The sequence below is a fragment of the Coregonus clupeaformis genome, chromosome 34 (genome assembly GCF_020615455.1).
Source record: "Coregonus clupeaformis isolate EN_2021a chromosome 34, ASM2061545v1, whole genome shotgun sequence".
Taxonomy (NCBI): Eukaryota; Metazoa; Chordata; class Actinopteri; order Salmoniformes; family Salmonidae; genus Coregonus; species Coregonus clupeaformis.
In genome coordinates this window covers 20,265,194-20,287,932 of record NC_059225.1, presented here as the reverse complement: position 1 = coordinate 20,287,932, position 22,739 = coordinate 20,265,194, and the positions used below count along the sequence as shown (strand labels likewise).

The following is a 22,739-nucleotide window of genomic DNA, read 5'->3' as shown; positions in this document are numbered from 1 at the left end:
ACTGCGAGCTTTGTTTTTTTCCGTTTCTCCAAAATTAACTTTAACAGCTAAAATATATAAAGCTTCTCTTTCCCCGACGCGAGCCAATCAGGGGATATAACACACGTCAATGCGAGCACGCGGAGAGCGGAGCTTGAGCCAGCCAACCGTGTCTGTCATTAACGGCTGGGTAGGGAGGGAGAGTGAGAGGAACAATCTCGGAACGACAGAGAGAGAGAGGAAAAGAGAGAGAGAGAGTGAGGGAAAGAGAAAGAGCGAGTGAGGGAAAGAGAGAGAAAGAGAGAGAGAGAGAGAGTGAGGGAGTGTGAGTGAGGATCATATTTAGGCTACTGCCGCTCTCCTGTCAAATAAGCGCTTCACTAAACAGATCAAAATGACTAGTCAGTTCGAAGAAGATATCCACGACCGGGGAGAATGTAAGAGTAAATCGCCCACTCTGCTCTCCTCCTATTGTATAGACAGTATTCTGGGCCGACGGAGCCCCTGTAAAGTCAGGATGATAGGGGCGCAAAGTTTGACAGCTCTACCGGGGAGACAGGAGCAAGACAAGCAGACCGAAGGTAAGACAACCCCGCTCATGAAAACATGGCTCTCCAACTGGGGAAAGGTTTGCTGCATGCTACAAGGACATGTTTTGGTTGTTGAATATAGGCAATATAACGGTGTGTGTTTATAACATGATAATAAACCATCAACATAAAGCATTGGCTACAGCTGACTGCAGAATGGTAGTAAAAATTTGATAATAATGATCCATCCGATTAAAAGTGTCTTGAGTTTGTGTGACAGTTGAAAATAAGATATTTGTCAACTTTATCGTCAATACGATACATAGGCTACTCTAATGTGCATGCAACTGTAGACAGAAATAATACATTTTCATGTTTATTCAAACATTATCACTGTAATGCCTTCTGCATAAATTTGCATTGAACTATGCGCCTTGTTGCGCTCCAGGCTCCATTTGCTTTTCCTTCACTTACACATGTCTCGTCAACCTCTCCATACCTTTGTCACCCTCCCTATAGGCTCGACTAAAGACCCCCTATCCCTAGACACAGACATGCACCTTCCACCAAAGCTGCGCCGGCTCTACGGACCAGGGGGGAAGTACCTGGACCACGGCCGGGGTTTAGTTCACGACCTAGGGGAGAAATTGGACAAGGAGAGGCTCCTGGTGGACCAAGCCTGCGAGAGCCTCAAAATCATCCAGGCTCCACAGGTGAGCATCAGCCGGAGCAAATCGTACCGGGAGAACGCGTCCCTGATCCGGGGAGAGGGAGGCCAGAGTCCCGTTGAAGGGCCGGAAGATGGGCCTGGGCTAAGGCTGGGCGAGTTAGGGTCGATGAAGTTTGAGGAGGACGCGGGGAAAGAGGAGGAGAGCTGCGGGGAGGCGATGGGTCTCTCCCCGAAGGACGACGAGAGGGAGAGCCTCCACGCCGGGGATGGAGACGTGAGGGACGGCGAGGACAGCGTGTGTCTGTCGGCAGGCAGTGACTCGGAGGAAGGGATGCTAAAACGCAAGCAAAGAAGATACAGGACTACATTCACCAGCTATCAGCTGGAGGAGCTGGAGAGGGCTTTCCAGAAGACACACTACCCGGATGTCTTCACCAGGTACAGTATAGGCTACAGTTACAGCACAAACTCAGGTATTCATTCATATGCAACATCTCTAACATGAACACCATCATTGATGCAACATCTACAATAATGTCACCCAACCAAGTCTCATAACATCGTTTAATACACGTTTTGGATAGACGTTTCTATTTCACGTTACAATTTTTCGACTAAGCTACATTAATTGCATGCTACATAACGAACAACAAGTAGCAGTATGCCTACTGTAGTAATAATAATAATAATAATAATAATAATAATAATAATAATAATAATAACGGAATAGTTCAAGTTGGAAAATATAACATTATTTTATATTTACAGAGCCTGAGATACAACTACCAGAGGCAAACATATAACTCAGAAAAATGTGAAAGAATGTCACAAATCTGCTATATCATACCATGGTGTATCAACTTTTATAACATGAGGTCAAACATGCACAAGCCTTGTAATGTGTGATGCCTATGTTTTAATTTTGATGTCTGTGGTAACAACATTAAAACCCTTTATTGTCACTATTTATGTTTTAAAAAATAGTAGGCCTAGAAAACAGTCCACTTTTTATCCACTTAGGTAATTCAACCCGTCTATAATTCGACACTGGTGCGTTGACACCTACCGTGTAGCCGAACCAGTGCCTTACATAAGGCAGAACAATAGCTTAAAGTGGGAGCACCAATCCGTTTTGTCACATTTACCTCATCTCATTGTTATCGGCGATATGGATATTATTCTCATATGGAAAATGAGCTGGTGGCAGCTTGTCCGTGCGTAATGCTGATCTTTTCAACGCAATTTAGGTTTCTGGGCCTGCCCAAGCTCAAGGGTATAACACGCACACACACACATACACTCACCCACCCACACACACGGTGACGCGCACCTCAACTCTTTCTTGATTCATTCATTAGCTGACGGTCTAGGCTACGCATCTCGAGAGAAGAGAGGAAGTGAAAACAGCATTTTACACAAATCCACCTGTTACTGACAAATAAAGGCAAATAATGTTTGTGAACACTGATTTTTGGCAGTGGCAAATTAATTTAATCATATTAAATCGTGTCTATTTTTTCATTTTTTGTTTAGGCTCCACATAGGCTACTGGCATATAATTATATTTCAGACTCATTATGTTTTGCTCCTCAACCACGTCATGAATTGTTTTTCTTCTTCTTACTGATGAATTGAGAGTAAGTCACTGCTAAGGCTGGTGTTTTTTGTGGACATTTTTTATACACGAGTTGCTCCTACTTATTTTTGATGCAATAGACTACAAAATGTAGGCCTAGAAGGGAATTTCAAATGTATTTTTTTTCAACCAAACATGAAAACCTAATATTATTCTAAAAACAAATGTATTCTAGCTAGGCCTATATGTGTTTTCAGGACCCCACATGTAGAGTTGAATATTTCGATTTGAGATGAGATTTCTCTTATTAGCCTATTATCTTATTGTAATTTTACTATTACAGAATGGAATATTATTATGCATAATGAAATTTACAACAGGCTTCAGAATGTCATAATTATTTTCCATGCATGCAGCAGACAGACAGTGGCTTGTGTTAGCCTATCGCTTTCAGCAAGGTAAATCATCTATAGGACACGTTCAAGATAAGGAATAGAAAATATAATGTTTTAAACGGGGTAATTTATTTGGAAAATATTATTTAACAATGGCAACATGAGCCAAATAATAAATATGCTATTGTTGATCGATGTTTTTGTATCGATGTGCGTTTATTATTTCTTAGGCGAAATTGTGGTAATCAATTTGTGCAGGTATAGACTTCTCTTTCAGCCAAGCGCTCGATGTCTTTGTAATAGTTTGGGTGTCATTATTTCCAAATTCCACCATTATGTTGTTCGACTGACTCTAAAGAAAAGCGGTTGTATAAGGCAGCTATTATGGGCAAAAAAAGACAGATTACAATACAATCACCCTGACAATTTCTCTCAAACCATCGTAAGGAAAATAGCATAAATGACCGTCGTTTCGCTGTGGGTTTTCGGTGTCTGAAAAATAACAATTTTCTTGTATTGTTACCGGTGCGGGATAGAAAAAAAACAGTTGAGTTCTCGGTCAAAAACGGTAACCTCTTTCCTTGCCTTTTCAGAGAGGAGCTTGCGATGCGGCTGGATCTCACCGAGGCGCGAGTCCAAGTAAGTGGCTTTTTAACGTTTTATTGCTGCAATTATGGCTGACTGTCGCTTTCAACTAAAATGCTTATATAATAACACTTAAACATTTCAAATAGGTTATTGAAATAGGCTACCAAATTAGAAACGAATATAAAAGCCAGTATCACTTAGGCTTAGATTATGTAATGAAACAATTCCTATTTTATTATTATTAGGCCTATGTCTTGTTATATTATAATAATCAAAAACATCAAATGCATATTTATACAATGTAGGCCTAACATAATTTCCAAGCATCTTCAGATTTACACCTTCATAGAATCATAATTTTACTAAGTATAATTATTTGTGTTTTCCAATATGCCTATGTTATTTGCTGGTTTTTTGTTGACATGACGCATACACTAAAGTAGCCACAAGTTCAGGCCTTTAGCAGTAGCCTATGGATAAAAGTCTTTATGAGGGTCTGAGTGATTTACTACCCTGAGATGTGTTAAATGACCCCAATTGCTGCGTAGCGAAGCTCCATCCTGTTATTGGAAGTTATTACATGCACTGAGGGACGTTTTAACGGTAATTAAGCGGACGCGGACGATTCATAAAAGCGCACTTAGCCCAAGAGCAAACACGAGCTATTCTCAGGGAGAAAATGGTATTTGAATTACCATCGCCGGAACGAGAAAGGGAGAGAGGAGGAAGAGAGGGAGGGGGGAGATGGAGAGAGAGAGAGGAGAGGGGAGGGGGGAGAGGGGTGGCTGCAGGATAATGCTATTTGATTTCTCATTTTGTGATTGCAATAGAGCCGCATTGATCCGATGCTTTGCACTTGGAGCGAATGAGAGACCATTAAAGGTGTTTGCTCCCCCCACCCCCCCCCCCCCTCCCCATCTCCTCTCCTCTCCCGCTCCTCTCCCATCTCTCCATAGAGAGCGTGGCTTGCATGTATTAGCCCAGGGCTCATAACCAAAGAGACAGTTCAAACACAGCGATGCTCCGTCTGGGGTTACGGCCGGTATAAAACAACAGATGTCCCCTCGCGGGACCGTAGGTGAACAAATCACTTAACGGGCGCCATCGGGAGGTGATAAAAACTCGTAAATTCCCGAGGGGCCGTGTAATGCTAAACAGCTTCCAACTGGAATAGTGTGTGTATGTGTGTGTGTGTGTGTGTGTGTGTGTGTGTGTGTGTGCAGGGCTAATATCGTTCACTTTCTCTTACTGTTGACATTTTCTTCCATTGTTAGAGCCCCTGTTTCAGCAGCGCAATAGGCAAGGTGGGCGGGCGTGGGAAAGTTAAATACCCTTTGGAAATGACTTGTTCAACATTTTGAAGAATTTAATTTAAAGCGCATTAATTGTTATTGGACTCTGTTCAGCTGTTATTCTCCCCATCTTTTGTTAACACGGTTCTTAATTACCGCGCGCCACATCAATCTCAGTATATCAGTCAGACTGCAGGGGGAACTGATTTTAATTAGCTAACTTTAGACTAACGGACCATGAGGGAGCGCGGGTTTTAGTGCGTGTGTAATTACCGCTGACTTTCCGCCTGTTTGTCACCTCATGAACCAGAGCGATGGGATCTTCCGTTTACACAGGAGCTTGCGCTCGAGCAGGTTCGGTGTGGCATAGCAAGGGTTTCCCGATATTCCAAATGTAGGCCGCTGCCTAAACAGCCTTATGTCACCTTATATCGCTCCAAAGTTGTTCATGTTTCTCAATATCAATTTGTAGGTAGCCAGCATGGGCAGACAACTTTGTTTTATTCTGTTCTATTGTATTCTATTCACTCAATCTGATGAACCTGTACAAAATTAAATGTAGCCTACCTATATCTATGTTAGCTAACCTCTGACCTCTCTCCCACTCTCTCTCTAGGTATGGTTTCAGAATCGTCGTGCTAAGTGGCGTAAGCGTGAGAAGGCAGGTGTCCAGACGCACCCCTCTGGACTCCCTTTCCCCGGCCCCCTGTCAGCCGCCCACCCCCTCAGCCACTACCTGGATGGGGGTCCCTTTCCCCCACACCCTCACCCCATCCTAGAGTCTGCCTGGACAGCTGCTGCTGCCGCTGCATTTCCTGGTCTGGCTCATCCCCATAGCAGCCACTCAGGCCAGCACCTAGGGACACCGCTGGGCCTCGGAACATTCCTGGGTACAGCCGCCATGTTCCGTCACCCTGCCTTCATGGGACCCACCTTCGGCAGGTGAGACAATAGGTACCTCTACTTACATAAAGTTGTATCCTTAACACCTGTACTGTACCCTATAACACCACCTCACACCTGTACTGTACCCTATAACACCATCTCACACCTGTACTGTACCCTATAACACACCACCTCACACCTGTAATGTACCCTATAACACCACCTCACACCTGTACTGTACCCTATAACACCATCTCACACCTGTACCGTACCCTATAACACACCACCTCACACCTGTGACCATCAGCATCCACCATCATCAGTACTATTAAGCTGGTGATTGCAAATACCTGGAGAAGCCATTGACATTCTGGTCTAACACTCTCTTCTCTCTCCCATCCCTTCATCTCTCATCCCTTCTTCTCTTTCAGGCTCTTCTCCAGTACAGGCCCTCTGACCAGTGCTTCCACCGCCGCCACTCTCCTCCGCCAGCCTGCCCCGCCCGTCGAGACTCCCTCCATCCCTCCGCCGGTCCTCTCCAAACCTTCCTCCTCTCCCTCCTCCTTAGCTGCAGCGGATCGCAGGGCCTCCAGTATTGCAGCTCTGAGGCTGAAGGCTAAAGAGCACTCTGCTCAGATCACCCAGCTCAACATCCTGCCCAGCGGAGCTCCAGGGAAGGAGGTGTGCTGAACAGCTGTTACCCCACCCAGCACTTTCTTTCCTAGGCTTCTGTCCCTCACCTGTCTCCCCTTTCCATCTCTCATACCTCTGCAGATCTGGGAAAGGAGTGGTGGATGGATCCAACCCTGACCGCTGATCTCTGTCCCCTAAACCCTGATCCTCTCTGGGCTGATGACCCCTTTCCCAACTGCCCCGCCCCACCCCTTCCCCATACCTCTTATCCTCAAACAAAAAGCACGACCAAATTCAAAGAGCACTGGCAAACCGGAGCACTGTGTGTGTGTGAGAGCATCATCACCCCCCCCCCCACCACCACCACCACCACCACTCTTCCAGGTCTCCTGTATGAACTTAACCTTTAGCTGTAGAGCCCTTTGGTCCAGAATCCCCCTGACACACATACACACCTCCATATTGTGTTAACCCATCTCTAGCTCATGCTTCGTGCTTCACAAAGTCCACTTTATTTTCTGTGACAGATATAAACTACGAACTCAGGGGGGTCAACTCCATGACACCTGCTGGTTGGACACACACACACACACACACGCTCACTCGACTCCGGGGAGAGAGAATTAACCAGAACTAGAAACAGTGGAGACTGTGGCATTTGTCTGGACCCCATGAACCCAGTGCCAAAGCAGTCTGAGGAGGTCTCCATCCAAGCCAAAGCAACCAACCTGTCCATAGACCTTTCTGGCCTACTCTGCAACCCAACCTGCTGCTGGCTCAATAACCTGCATCAAGTTTGTTATTTTGTCTTGATTGATACTTACATTATCATCTGGAAGAGTTAAGGGGAAAAAATCTACACATTTTCAGCTAATTGAGTTTGACTAAAGGACAAATGAAGTGAAGTTTAGATTATATCCAGTGTCTCTTATGTCTGAACTGTGTGAGAAAGAAAAGTAAACTGCTGTAAATATTATTGTAAAAATGAAAAACAAAACAAAAAAGGATGATTTTCAAAACAGAGCCTTGTATATTTGAAAGAGACCATGTTTTGAGAAGTTGCACTTGGTGTAGTGTTTTATGAGTATGAATGTGTCCCTGTGTAAAATTCCCCAGTGTTTATGGAATATCATAGGTTTTTAGATTATTATTTATGTCGAAACTGTTCCCCAACAGATTGAGTGCAGGGCAGGATTTGTTTTTAATTCTTAAAGTGATTGTCTACATTTCCTTGTTTAATAATAAATGAAAGTGGTGAAATGAAATATCAGTTAGATTATTATTTCAACCCCTTATAGAACTGACAAATGCCCAGGAACAAAAAAAAATGAAATAGAATTATAGAACTATTAATAAAATTGTTATGAATAAAATGATGTTGTCTTGCATATTTATGAATAATATTATAACGAATGCCTCAAAACCAAATTATTTTGTGAATCCATTCTATGTTTGAAAATGAATAGTACAATTATAGCATAAAGAGTTAGTCCTATTCTAATGAGGTTGTTTTGATGATTAAACGTGGAATTACATTAATCACATTTTCTTTTATTATGAGAAATATTCAGACCCACTATCATAGCATTTCATATAATATAGGTCTATATCGAAATAACCTTTATTATAAGTAATTGCTTATTAAATTGCAGGACTTGAATTCTGGTAATATTCTTTAACATTAATGTAACATTTGAAAAGTCGTTTGGAATTAGGTCCAAAACGGATCTAAATTGTTTTCGAGATTAATTTAAAAGGAGAGGCTCACCAGAAAGAAAAATAATTAAGTTGTGAGTGTGAGGAGCTGAGAAAGGGAGCATAGTCCTATTTTCTTAGGCACTATGGTGACTGGTCTCCTTGGATAGGCTAACTGAAAGAGAAAATAGATTAGTTCAGTAATGACAGATATAATTCTAGGCCGCTGTGTGCGTCTGGTCTCTCCAGCAGAGTTGACAAAATACAGACCTCTACATTCATGAGCTAAATCCCCACATGTGAAACGGGCGACAAAGGCGAGGGGTTTTCAATTAGATCGCCCACTTTATTCGGGCTCTCTTTACAAAACGCGCTTTAAAAACTTTTAAAGGCGCTAAATTGGTGTTAACATCGGTAATGCCATGTCGATGGAAGCGAGTCCCTTTGTCATTAATGAAGTAACAAACCACTTTATCAAAACGTCTTTCTCTCGAGTCCCCCTCTTCTCCCCTCCCTGCTTTCATCCATCCCTCTACCCACGACTTAATTCTCCCAAATCCCTAAGAAGCGGTTCTATTACGCGCCATCAATGCGCTTCCTTTCACCGAAGTCATTCTCGCCCGTTTGACCCGTCCATGGTCTCGGACCAAACCGCGTGAAATTACCTTTCGGATTAATTTAGTCCGTTTTTATAGTCTCGCTCTGGTGGAAACCCTTTTCTTTCACCGGCCTTGTTTTATACACCTGCTAATCCAAGACAGAATGACATCAGATCAGATGGATGGGAATGATAACGCAATGAAAGATGGAAATGGTGTGTGTGTGTGTGTCCGAGAGAGAGAGAGAGGGAAAGGTGGGGGTGGCAAACTAAACTTTCTCCAGCTGGATCGGTCCTAATTTGACACTTAATATTTCCATAAATACCGCGAGCTAAAGACCCCCCTTGGCACCCACTTCGAGCCTGCATTATGCGCCAGTCTGACATGCCATGCACACATGACAACTTCACACTCGCCCTCTGCGCTCAAATGACTATTACGCAAAATAAAGACACAAAAAAACGAAGAAACCAATTTTCTCTTCTACCCAAACCCTCCCCTTCTATGTGAACTCTGAGAGTGTTTTACAAATTCTCATTCTATGGGAAAAAATGACCAATAGAGCGTGTTTTTATGTATAGGATTGTATATGAGATCTTATTGTGAACATTACTAATGAACGGCAAACCAATTTGCCCCTAATATCTGGGGAATGCCTGGGACTTCGCAGGAGGCAGGTGACCCGCTGCGCTCGAGGCTTAAACTTTCTTTCCAGAGCGAGAAAAATACGAGAAGATTGAAATGAGTTGTCGTGGCCACTGGGGCGCTTGTTCATGGTTCTATTAATTCTCATTTGTTGGGTGCGCGCACATTAGAGAATATTGAACATTCTTTGACAGACAATGGCCTGTAGATTAGGATTCAAACGACTTTGAAAAGACCATAATGTAGGTCTATACATCGAATAATGAAAGTTCCTTTTTAAGATAGATCTATGAATAGGGACTGAATATAATAAAATAACATTTTCAAATAGGGGACATTTATTTGAGTAAAAATGAGACTATATGGACCTATGGCCAACACGACCACAATCTTCTTATAAAGGTTGCCTATTAGAGATGTCTAAAATTGCTCTGCATTTCATCATATAGCTTACGTCCCTGGTCTGCGCGAGACTGATTTGACCGCTGATTTCCGATTCTCCAGGACCCCCTCTCTCCCAACAGAATAGCCCCAATCACTCCTCACCCCGTTCCCGTGAGTCGCTCTAAAAGCTGTTTTGATGAGGGGCCATCTCGCCTCCCCTCGGACTAGCGACGCAGGCTGATGAGAGGAGTTGGGGAGAGAGAGGAGATGGAGGTGAATAAAAGGAGTGAATAGGTAGGCCTCTGGCACTCTGGTTCTTTTTTCCTTCACCCCTTTAATCCCCTCCGCTCTCATCCAATTAGCTGGCTGTATTAAGCGGTTTATCGTCTCATTGCCGCCCTTTCAGGCCGAATAAGCAGGACACTGCAATAGGACCGGCTCTCCCTTTGACACCCTTCCTGGTACTTACACGTTCCACCGCGCTATGAATAATAGGGATAGAATAGGCCACTAATTACCTCATCAAAGAAGGCCTTTTCAGACGCTTTGCTCAACGCCGCCATTCTGGTCAAAGAGGACAAGTAATAAAGCTTAACATCACGCACACAATACAACGACTCGTTCGCTCTTTATTAGTTTAGGACGAGGTCGAATTAATGCGAAGCCTTGTTTGGGAGGTGATTCGGGGATCACAGCCTTATTGAAAAACCCAGTTCTTCGCCCATGGACTGACTTGCACATGGCTGCTGCTGATGTTATGATGCGATGATGCTTTTTCCTTCCCCAGAGCTCGAGGAATAGAATGCAAATACAAAAGCCAAACCACAACAGGCTCACGCGCCACTGATGATTTAATCTTGTAAAAGTAGATAGATTATCTTGGCTAAGGAGAAATGCTCACTAACAGGGATGTAAACACATTTTTGCAAAAAATCTGAGAAAAATTAGCTTTTTGTTCATATGGAAAAATTCTGGGATCTTTTATTTCAGCTCATGAAACATGGGACCAACACTTTACATGTTGCGTTGATATTTTTCTTCAGTATATATTAAAATGTAATGCCACTATATGCAGACACACACACAATAGGGAATGGTGGTTTAAGTGTTGAGCCTACTTAAGGTCTGTTCTAAGAGTCTGAGGCTGGCATGTAAAGTGATTTCTGAAGCGGCATTTATGGAAATGGTCCCTGCCAATGATGATGAGACCTAGTAAAAATGATAAGTCTGTCATTATACATACACAACTAGTGAAGGATGGAGAACACAGCGGATATTCCCTAATATACTAACTTAAGAGGCCCTTAGACACGCTAGAACACACACACCTTCCTACTGTCACACACAAATTATAGACATCTCTAAACCACCAAGCAGCTAATTGAAAAGGCCAGTCCATACAAACATGTATCAACATACAGTACCAAGGAGATTTTCATTTAGTTATTTCACTTTTATTTAAGCTTCAGTATCAAATGTTGTACAAAACACTTTCCGTATCAAAATATAAGATTATGAATCTCTACAAAAATACACAACATTTAGAACGAGAAAGTGGAAAATTACACACATTAAAAAGCCAATTTTCATAGCAACAGAAAAGGAAAGTGTGAAGGAGGCCATTCCAAAGACATCACTTAAACAGAGGAAGGTTAGACAGCGACGTCACCTGTTCAATACGAACACTAAAGAACGAGGGAACACAACACCTGCCCTCCCTCACCCCATCTATTTCACCACCCATCCTCTCTCTCGCTGTCCATCTCTCTCTCTCTCACCCACACACAATGAATGGGGGTAATGCTAACAAGTGTCCATTCGAGGCAGGAGTCCAGTAGACTCTTTGGCCAGGGCTTGTATCATTGGCTAATTGCATGTGTGAGAGAGTATGTTTGTGTGTGTGTGTGTGAGTGAGAGTGGTGAGAAGTCATCTGCCCCCCTCAGCCAGCCATCCTCTGGTGTCTCATTTAGCTCTGATTGTCACCCACCACCACCTCCCTAAAAAAAGTGTGACTAGGTCACAGAGTGTGTGTTTGACAGTGTGTGGGGGGAGTAGAGAGGGTATTTAGCCCCATCTCAGCAGCCAATCATAATGGGTTGATAAGAGAGAGATGTGCTGATATGAGAGCAAGGGTCACACCGACTGCCTGTAATCTTTCACACACATCATTATGTAAATCAAGGCCTCATTTCATACAAAGACCCTATACACGCCATCCTCCTAATCTCACTCAAATGTAGTAAAATGATAATGCATATAAAGAAAAGGCATCAAGAGCCAAGGGTCAATGCAACTTTAACAAACACACAAGCATCATGTACAAGCATTACCAGAATCATTCTGTGCCTTAACACCCATAGCAACATCAGGGCTGACAGTCACTGAGAAATATATTGTCTGAGAATTTAATTTTATTTTAGGTAAACCAAGTCACATCCATAATGATAGTCAAATCCAGAGGAGGTGGGCCTTCACTGCCCAAACTTCAATGCTGATAGGACTCCTTAGCTGTCAGTAAAGTCATTAAATCAATGAGGACTGTGATGGAGGAGTTGAGGCAGGATTTACTTGAGGGTAGTGAAGGCTTGGAAGAGTTTGGAGAGGTTGACCTCAGAGTAACCACTGGCAAGGAGGGAGCGGTCAGGAACATCTTTTAACTTCCTGTAGACCTCCATCTCTGCCTTCCATAATTTCTTAACCCTCCCTGGAGAGGAGGAAGGGAGAAGAGAGAAATGATTGAAGAACATGGTCAGTCTTTAAGACAGCGTTCAGAAGCACAACAGTGTCAAATATTGCACTGTATGACAATATTCTCTCTGGTAGAAATACAAGATTTGGTGTTTATATCACTCGTAGCTGTCGTTGTGCAAGGCACTTAACCCCTGACAAAGTGGAATACCTGTTAGGCAACTGTATAAAACACATATGGTCAACCCTCAGTCTGGAGAGCTACTGGGTGTGCAGGCTTTTGATCAAGCCCTGCTCAAACACATCAGAGCCAGTTTATCAAGGTCCGGTTGAGCAGTTAATTTCTAAAATGTGGTTTGTTTGAGGGGGGACTGGAATAAAAGCCTGCACAAGGGTATTAGCTCTCCTGGAGGATGGTTGACCACCCTTGATGTATAACATTGCAACCAAATACATTTGATGTCTTCTGAAATAATTTGCTTATTCAATATATCAAAAGATTGCCCCAAAAATGGAGGAGACAGGTGGCAGCGGGAGGAGGTAGGGAACTGGTCTGTCTGCCCAATATAAAAGGATCAAAACTGGCAGAGGAATAAAAATAGCATAAATAGGAAAGGACCAGGATGTTGACAGCTGTGCCACACAGATTGCAAAATAGCTGGGAAGAGATTTTTGATGTACCGATTCTATGGCACAGGGTGTATGAGTTGATATATAAAACGACGCAAGATTCAAGACTACGTGCTTTTCAGCTAAAATTATTGTATAGAATTCTTGCCACCAACACAATGTTGAATATTTGGTGGCATACAAACATCGCAGCTCTGCAGATTTTATTGTGAGGATACAGAATCAATAGACCATTTGTTAAGGTATTGCCCTCATGAAGCCTGTTTCTGGTCTCAGGTTCAGGAATGGCTGAAAATGCATAGCAATCTGAAATTGACCCTAGAAATAGCATTGTTGGGAGATCTAGAGAGACCTGGTCAGTCAATTACTAATATACTAATATTCTTAGTAAAAGTACAGTGGGGAAAAAAAGTATTTAGTCAGCCACCAATTGTGCAAGTTCTCCCACTTAAAAAGATGAGAGAGGCCTGTAATTTTCATCATAGGTACACGTCAACTATGACAGACAAAATGAGAAAAAAATATCCAGAAAATCACATGATAGGATTTTTAATAAATTTATTTGCAAATTATGGTGGAAAATAAGTATTTGGTCACCTACAAACAAGCAAGATTTCTGGCTCTCACAGACCTGTAACTGCTTCTTTAAGAGGCTCCTCTGTCCTCCACTCGTGACACCTGTTTGAACTTGTTATCAGTATAAAAGACACCTGTCCACAACCTCAAACAGTCACACTCCAAACTCCACTATGGCCAAGACCAAAGAGCTGTCAAAGGACACCAGAAACAAAATTGTAGACCTGCACCAGGCTGGGAAGACTGAATCTGCAATAGGTAAGCAGCTTGGTTTGAAGAAATCAACTGTGGGAGGAATTATTAGGAAATGGAAGACATACAAGACCACTGATAATCTCCCTCGATCTGGGGCTCCACGCAAGATCTCACCCCGTGGGGTCAAAATGATCACAAGAACGGTGAGCAAAAATCCCAGAACCACACGGGGGGACCTAGTGAATGACCTGCAGAGAGCTGGGACCAAAGTAACAAAGCCTACCATCAGTAACACACTACGCCGCCAGGGACTCAAATCCTGCAGTGCAAGACGTGTCCCCCTGCTTAAGCCAGTACATGTCCAGGCCCGTCTGAAGTTTGCTAGAGTGCATTTGGATGATCCAGAAGAGGATTGGGAGAATGTCATATGGTCAGATGAAACCAAAATATAACTTTTGGGTAAAAACTCAACTCGTCGTGTTTGGAGGACAAAGAATGCTGAGTTGCATCCAAAGAACACCATACCTACTGTGAAGCATGGGGGTGGAAATATCATGCTTTGGGGCTGTTTTTCTGCAAAGGGACCAGGACGACTGATCCGTGTAAAGGAAAGAATGAATGGGGCCATGTATCGTGAGATTTTGAGTGAAAACCTCCTTCCATCAGCAAGGGCATTGAAGATGAAACGTGGCTGGGTCTTTCAGCATGACAATGATCCCAAACACACCGCCCGGGCAACGAAGGAGTGGCTTCGTAAGAAGCATTTCAAGGTCCTGGAGTGGCCTAGCCAGTCTCCAGATCTCAACCCCATAGAAAATCTTTGGAGGGAGTTGAAAGTCCGTGTTGCCCAGCGACAGCCCCAAAACATCACTGCTCTAGAGGAGACCTGCATGGAGGAATGGGCCAAAATACCAGCAACAGTGTGTGAAAACCTTGTGAAGACTTACAGAAAACGTTTGACCTGTGTCATTGCCAACAAAGGGTATATAACAAAGTATTGAGAAACTTTTGTTATTGACCAAATACTTATTTTCCACCATAATTTGCAAATAAATTCATTAAAAATCCTACAATGTGATTTTCTGGATTTTTTTCCCCTCATTTTGTCTGTCATAGTTGATGTGTACCTATGATGAAAATTACAGGCCTCTCTCATCTTTTTAAGTGGGAGAACTTGCACAATTGGTGGCTGACCAAATACTTTTTTCCCCCACTGTATTTATCTTCAACTCGCAATCTGTGGATTCTATTCGATTAGATAGATACAAATTGTATGTTAAACATCACAGCATAGTTGAAAGATATCTGGCGATTAGAAATCCGAAGAGGGTGGCCAGCAGAGATAGGTGGGATGGGCTGAGGGAAGCTGAGGGTTGGGATGTGGAACTGGAGACAAGTGGAAGTGGAGTTGCTGGGCGGGGGATAGAATGACGTCAAAGATAAAAGTAAAAAAAAACAAAGTTTGAATGACAATGTTGTTACATCCAAAGCCTGTTTGCCTGAGACTGATGCCGCGCAGGTGCTTGTATGCGTGTACACATGCATATACACACGCTCTCATTCAAACAATAGTGCCAGACATGCACTCAAATGTATACAGTTGGCCGTGATGTTTAGATTTTTGTTGTCCTTGATGTCTTTTGTTTTTTGCATTGTTGTTCTCCTTAGTATTTCAATTTTTTGAAGACAGGTTTAGACATTTTTGCAAATGTATTAAACATAAAAAACAGAAATACCTTATTTACATAAGTATTCAGACCCTTTGCTATTAGACTAGAAATTGAGCCCAGGTGCATCCTGTTTCCATTGATCATCCTTGAGATGTTTCTACACTTGATTGGAGTCCACCTGTGGTAAATTCAATTGATTGGACATGATTTGGAAAGGCACACATCTGTCTATATAAGGTCCCACAGTTGACAGTGCATGTCAGAGCAAAAACCAAGCCATGAGGTCGAAGGAACTGTCCGTAGAGCTCCGAGACAGGATTGTGTCGAGGCACAGATCTGGGGAAGGGTACCAAAACATTTCTGCAGCATTGAAGGTCCCCAAGAACACAGTGGCCTCCATCATTCTTAATTGGAAGAAGTTTAGAACCGCCAAGACTCTTCCTAGAGCTGGCAGCCCCCGGCCAAACTGAGCAATCGGGGGAGAAGGGCCTTCTTGGTCAGGGAGGTGACCAACAACCCGATGGTCACTTTGACAGAGCTCCAGAGTTCCTATGTGGAAATGGGAGAAACTTCCAGAAGGACAACCATCTCGGCAGCACTCCACCAATCAGGCCTTTATGGTAGAGTGGCCAGACGGAAGCCACTCCTCAGTAAAAGGCACATGACAGCCCGCTTGGAGGTTGCCAAAAGGGACCTAAAGGACTCAGACCATGAGAAACAAGATTCTGAATGCCAAGCATCACGTCTGGAGGAAACCTGGCACCATTCCTACGGTGAAGCATGGTGGTGGCAGCATCATGCTATGGGGATGTTTTTCAGCGGCAAGGACTGTGAGACTAGTCAGAATCGAGGGAAATATGAACGGAGCAAAGTACAGAGAGATCCTTGATGAAAACCTGCTCAGTACCTCAGACTGTGGCGAAGGTTCACCTTCCAACAGGACAACGACCCTAAGCACACAGCCAAGACAACGCAGGAGTGGCTTTGGGACACGTCTCTGAATGCCCTTGAGTGGCCCAGCCAGAGCACGGACTTGAACCCGATCAAACATCTCTAGAGACCTGAAAACAGCTGTGCAGCAACGCTCCCCATTCAACAATGACAGAGCTTGAGAGGATCTGCAGAGAAGAATGGGAGAAACTCCCCAGATACAGGTGTGCCAAGCTTGTAGCGGCATACCCAAGAAGACTCGAGGCTGTAATCGCTGCCAAAGGTACTTCAACAACGTAAAGTAAAGTAGTAGTAAAGAGTAAAGTGTCTGAATACTTGTAATTATTATTATTTTTTTTTTATATACATCTGCAAAAATCTCTACAAACCTGTTTTTGCCTTGTCATTATGGGGTATTGTGTGTAGATTGATGAGGGGGGGGGAAAACTATTTAATCCATTTTAGAATAAGGCTGTAATGTAACAAAATGTGGAAAAGTCAAGGGGTCTGAATACTTTCCGAATGCACTGTGTGTGTACACTACCTTTCAAAAGTTTGGGGTCACTTAGAAATTACCTTGTTTTCGAAAAAAAAATGCACTTTTTTTGTCCATTAAAATAACATCAAATTGATCAGAAATACAGTGTAGACATTGTTAATGTTGTAAATGGCTATTGTAGCTGATTTTTAATGGAATATCTACATAGGCGTACAGAGGCCCATTATCAGCAACCATCAGTCCAGTGTTCCAATGGCACGTTGTGTGTTTGCTAATCCAAGTTTATCATTTTAAAAGGCTAATTGATCATTAGAAAACCCCTTAGCACAGCTGAAAACTGTTGTGCTGATTACAGAAGCAATAAAACTGGCCTTCTTGAGACTAGTTGAGTATCTGGAGCATCAGCAATTGTGGGTTCAATTACAGAATCAAAATGGCAAGAAACAAATAACTTTCTTCTGAAACTCGTCAGTCTATTCTTGTTCTGAGAAATGAAGGCTATTCCATGCAAGAAATTGCCAAGAAACTGAAGATCTCGTACAACGCTGTGTAATACTCTCTTCACAGAACAGCGCAAACTGGCAAAACTAAGCCAAGAGTGTGCAAAGCTGTCATCAAGGCAAAGGGTGGCTATTTGAAGAATCTCAAATATAAAATATATTTTGATTTGTTTAACACAAGTTTGGTTACTACATGATTCCATATGTGTTATTTCATAGTTTTGATGTCTTCACTATTATTCTACAATGTAACAAAATAGTCAAAATAAAGAAAAACCCTTGAATGAGTAGGTGTGTGTAAACTTTTGACTGGTAGTATATAAAATAGTTTATTTTCAGCAAACTTAACATGTGTAAATATTTGTATGAACATAACAAGATTCAACAAATGAGAAACTGAACAAGTTCCACAGACATGTGACTAACAGAAATGTAATAATGTGTCCCTGAACAAAGGGGGGGGGGGGAAATCAAAAGTAAGAGTCAGTATCTGGTGTAGCCACCAGCTGCAATAATTACTGCAGTGCATCTCCTCCTCATGGACTTCACCAGATTTGCCAGTTCTTGCTGTGAGATGTTACCCACTCTTCCACCAAGGCACCTGCAAGTTCCCGGACATTTCTGGGGGGAATGGTCCTAGCCCTCACCCTCCGATCCAACAGGTCCCAGACGTGCTCAAATGAGATTGAGATCCGGGCTCTTCGCTGGCCATGGCAGAACACTGACATTCCTGTCTTTCAGGAAATCACGCACAGAACGAGCAGTATGGCTGGTGGCATTGTCATGCTGGAGGGTCATGTCAGGATGAGCCTGCAGGAAGGGTACCACATGAGGGAGGAGGATGTCTTCCCTGTAACGCACAGCGTTGAGATTGCCTGCAATGACAACAAGCTCAGTCCGATGATGCTGTGACACACCGCCCCAGACCATGACGGACCCTCCACCTCCAAATCGATCCCGTTCCAGAGTACAGGCCTCGGTGTAACGCTCATTCCTTCAACGATAAAAGCGAGTCTGACCATCACCCCTGGTGAGACAAAACCAGTGAAGAGCACATTTTGCCAGTCCTGTCTGGTCCAGCGATGGTGGGTGTCACGGTGTTTAAATGGTGTGGTGTGGAATCAGGCGCAGAAGCAGATGTACAGTCCAACAAGACTTTACTAGTGAGCAAAATAATCCAAAAACGGCCTGAGGCCAAACAGACGCACACAGGCGTCAAACACGAGCGCACAAACACAGGGCGCAAAAACTCTCCTCAACCGAGGAGGAAGCAAATAGTAACTGGCGTACCGAAACACGGGTAACGCACAAACACCTGACACGAAACAATTACACACAACACAACACTAACAACAAGGAAACTAAATAGGGTGCTTAATGAGACATAACACAAGACAGGTGTGGCTAACAGACAAAACTAATCAAACAGGAAACATGGAACATATAACGGTGGCAGCTAGAATTCCGGAGACGACGAACGCCGAAACCTGCCCGAACAAGGGAGAGAGGCAGCCTCGGCCGAAACCGTGACAGTGGGTTTGTGCCCATAGGCGACATTGTTGCTGGTGATGTCTGGTGAGGACCTGCCTTACAACAGGCCTACAAGCCCTCAGTCCAATTTATTGCCCTGGCCGCATCTGCAGTCCTCATGCCTCCTTGCAGTATGCCTAAGGCACGTTCACGCAGATGAGTAGGGACCCTGGGCATCTTTCTTTTGGTGTTTTTCACAGTCAGTACAAAGGCCTCTTTAGTGTCCTAAGTTTTCATAACTGTGACCTTAATTGCCTACCATCTGTAAGCTGTTAGTGTCTTAACGACCGTTCCACAGGTGCATGTTCATTAATTGTCTATGGTTCATATATATACACAGTGGCTTGCGAACGTATTCATTTGAGATTCTTCAAAGTAGCCACCCTTTGCCTTGATGACAGCTTTGCTTCAAAGTAGCCCCCCCCCCCCGGAATAGGGTCTGATATACCACGGCTTTCAGCCAATCAGCATTCAGGGCTCGAACTACCCGGTTTATAATTAAGCAGTAAGGCCGAGGGGGTTTGGTATATGGCCAATATACCACGGCTAAGGGCTGTTCATATGCACGACACCACCAACCTCCAAGGTGCCTTACTGCTATTATAAACTGATTACAAACGTAATTAGAACAGTAAAAATAAATGTTTTGTCATACCCGTGGTAGACCACGGCTTTCAGCCAATCAGCATTCAGGGCTCGAACAACCCAGTTTATAATCTCCAATAAAGCCTTTCTTTCTACCCCTTTCATACAAAACATATATAGTATATATTCTAAATATGCACATGTATTAATTCCTCTATCCGATTCCACTCTCCTCTCTGCTACACTCCTATTATCCATCCTCCTCGCTCTCTGTCATCCCTTCTTTCGCGCTCTCATTTTCTTCTCTGTGTGGTGCATTAGTGGGTGTTGTATAAATACACAGGGACAAGCTGCCCAGAGGGAACAAAGGTTGAACACACACATGACAGAAGATGGCATGCTCGGGAACCGAGAAGGGAACAGATGGAAAAAGGATGATGCGCTCGCTTCCTCGCTTACACACACGACAGAGGTTGGTGAGGCTGACCCAGCCGCCACAAGCAACCATTACTAGATAATCCTCACCTCAGCGGAAGGAGAAAGGGAGAGAACAGGAGGGAGGAAAAAATGAAGAAAGGGGGAGAGAGAGGGTGAGAAAGTTAAAGCAGAATGGTAGAGGGGAGAGGAGGGGGGACTATTTATCTGAGGAATAGAGAGGGGGGGGAGAAGAAAGAAGATTATGTATGATCAAGCGAACGCAATCATGTCATCATTTCTGAAAGGTAGGAGAAAATAATTTTTTCTCTCGTCCTCCTCCTGCATTTCTTCATTCTTTCTCTTTTCCCCCTCAATCACTGTGTGTGGAATGGATAAAAGAATGATTTAAGAGTCAGAGTGAGAAAGAGGGAGGGAGGGAGAGAAAGAGGGAGAGGGCGGTAGAGAAAGATCGAGCCCAGTTCTCAGTAGGGGTTGCAGTTCAAATAAATGGCCTCCCTTTAAAAGAGTGGGAAGGAGAAAAATAAAATAAAAAGATAGGAAGGAGAGAAAGGGAGGAATGAGGAGAGGAAGACAGACAAACAAAAGGAGAAACAGAATGAAAGAAAAGGAAGGAACAGTCAGGAGAAAGGGAGAAAAGACTAGAGAGAAAAAGGCATGACGGAGAGAGGGAGACACCACACAGACACACTGCCGGGCCTGTCTGCAGTGTAACAGGGCTGTGCGGCGCGCCGCTCTAACTAGGTATACAATAACAAGGGTATAATTAAGTGTGCATGATGAAGTTAATGGAGATGGGCCAAAACGATCCTGGCGCCAACACTAACGTGATGAAAAATAATGGAGCCGGGCCATACCGTTTGCTAATGCTAACATGAATATTCTATTAGCAGATGGCTGTTAGCAGCTAGCGTAGCGGCCAACTGGGACAGCAGTACATTTAAATCACCTGTCGGAGCATGGTGGAGCACGGTTAGCACGGGGAAACGTCTTTGTGTGAAGGTAATTGCACAGAAGGAATAATTGATTTGACAATCGCACCCACAGACTTACCGTCCTTATATGGACTGGTAGGGAGGGAGGGAGAAGGGAGAGCGAGCAGAAGAGAGAAGACGGAGGGAGGCGGAGGGAGAGAGGGAGGATACAAGAGGAGAGAGGGGGGCAGGAGAGAGAGGGGAGGGAGGATACAAGAGGAGAGAGGGGGGCAGGAGAGAGAGGAGGGAGGGAGGATACAAGAGGAGAGGGGGGCAGGAGAGAGAGGAGGGAGAGAGGAGAGAGGGAGGATACAAGAGGAGAGGGGAGCAGGAGAGAGAGGAGGGAGGAAAAGCAGAGGGGGAGAGAGGGAGAAAAAGTGAGTGAAAGGAGGGGGTAAAGGTGTAGTGCTGTGAAGAGGGGCAGAGGAGCTGTGTGTGATTGAGGCATCAGGAGAGGACAATTTATATCTGACCAATGCAGAGAAATTAAATTATGGTTCACACACACAATCATATTCTCTACACAACAGACAGAGAGCGAGCGAGACAGAGAGGATAACAGAGAGAGGGAGTGAAGGAGGGAGGAGAGAAAGCTGAAGCGTGCCACAAAATGCTGTGGAAATCATTTAATTATTGCCAAGAATGAGATTGTTTTATCATGGGGGAACACTGCTGGCAGCTAGGTGTGTGCATGTGTCTGTGTATTCTATTAGAGATCTCCTGCTGGGGAGGAAATTACTTCCATGTTTAACTCAGTCACAGCAATCGGGCACAATAATGTAGATCAGACAGACAGCTTCTCTGTCTCCTCTCCGATAACAGAAAAGTAGTCCCTGCAGCAAACACAAGTCATATAGGCCTATTAAGGTAAAGATTTAAGAAATATTAGTGAATGCTATATGGATAGTTCGCTATAAGGTGAATGCACCTATTTGTAAGTCGCTCTGGATAAGAGCGTCTGCTAAATGACGTAAATGTAAATGTCCATTTTGGCGCCGGAGGAGATGGCTGCCGTTTTACGGGCTCCTAACCAATTGTGCTTTTGTGTGTGTTTTTTCGGGTTATTTGAAACTTATTTTGTACATTATGTTTCTGCCACCATCTCTTATGACCGAAAATATCTTCTGGATATCAGGACAGCGATGACTCACTTCATACTGGACGAAGATTTTATCTTTAACGAGTCGGATGCGAAGGATTTTCTTCAGACACCAGACAAGGCCCAAATCCCTGTCATTCGCATGAGAAAGAGACAAAGATATCGGGGACGTAGGTCAGGGTGCCTTGTAAGGATCCGACGGAGAGTGGGTAATCTGCCTCTACCATCAGTCCTATAGACCACCTTTACTCCACACAGAGACGCGTACAAAGCTCTCCCTCGTCCTCCATTTGGCAAATCTGACTATAACTCTATCCTACTGATTCCTGCTTACAAGCAAAAACTAAAGCAGGAAGCACCAGTGACTCGGTCAATAAAGTGGTCAGATGATGCCGATGCTAAACTACAGGACTGTTATGCTAGCACAGACTTGAATATGTTCTGGGATTCTTCTGATGGCATTGAGGAGTGCCTTCATCAATAAGTGCATCGATGACGTCGTCCCCACAGTGACCGTACGTACATACCCCAACCAGAAGCCATGGATTACAGGCAA

The 22,739-nt window shown here is 43.8% G+C and overlaps 2 protein-coding genes across 4 annotated transcripts in view; one reads left to right on the top strand and one right to left on the bottom strand.

Annotated features, from left to right (window-relative positions):
* The first annotated feature begins 236 nt into the window (after positions 1–236).
* Positions 237–6,894, top strand: arxa (aristaless related homeobox a). 2 transcript variants are annotated; one of them, XM_041861859.2, is made up of 5 exons: positions 237–560; positions 1,029–1,617; positions 3,744–3,789; positions 5,647–5,972; positions 6,347–6,894. In XM_041861859.2, exons 1-5 carry the CDS (start codon positions 374–376, stop codon positions 6,603–6,605), a joined length of 1,407 nt encoding a protein of 468 aa, XP_041717793.2. In that variant the 5' UTR covers positions 237–373; the 3' UTR covers positions 6,606–6,894. The 2 variants fall into 2 exon arrangements, with proteins under 2 accessions (XP_041717793.2, XP_041717794.2); XM_041861860.2 differs by having other exon boundaries at positions 5,647–5,984; positions 6,347–6,438.
* Positions 6,895–10,879: 3,985 nt separating this feature from the next.
* Positions 10,880–22,739, bottom strand: part of pola1 (polymerase (DNA directed), alpha 1) — an 89,311-nt gene continuing 77,451 nt past the window's right edge. For both annotated transcript variants that reach the window (XM_041861857.2, XM_041861858.2), the window contains exon 37: positions 10,880–12,576. In XM_041861857.2, coding sequence (XP_041717791.2) covers positions 12,437–12,576 — 140 coding nt within the window. In that variant the 3' untranslated portion in view covers positions 10,880–12,436. The remainder of the gene's footprint in view (positions 12,577–22,739) is intronic.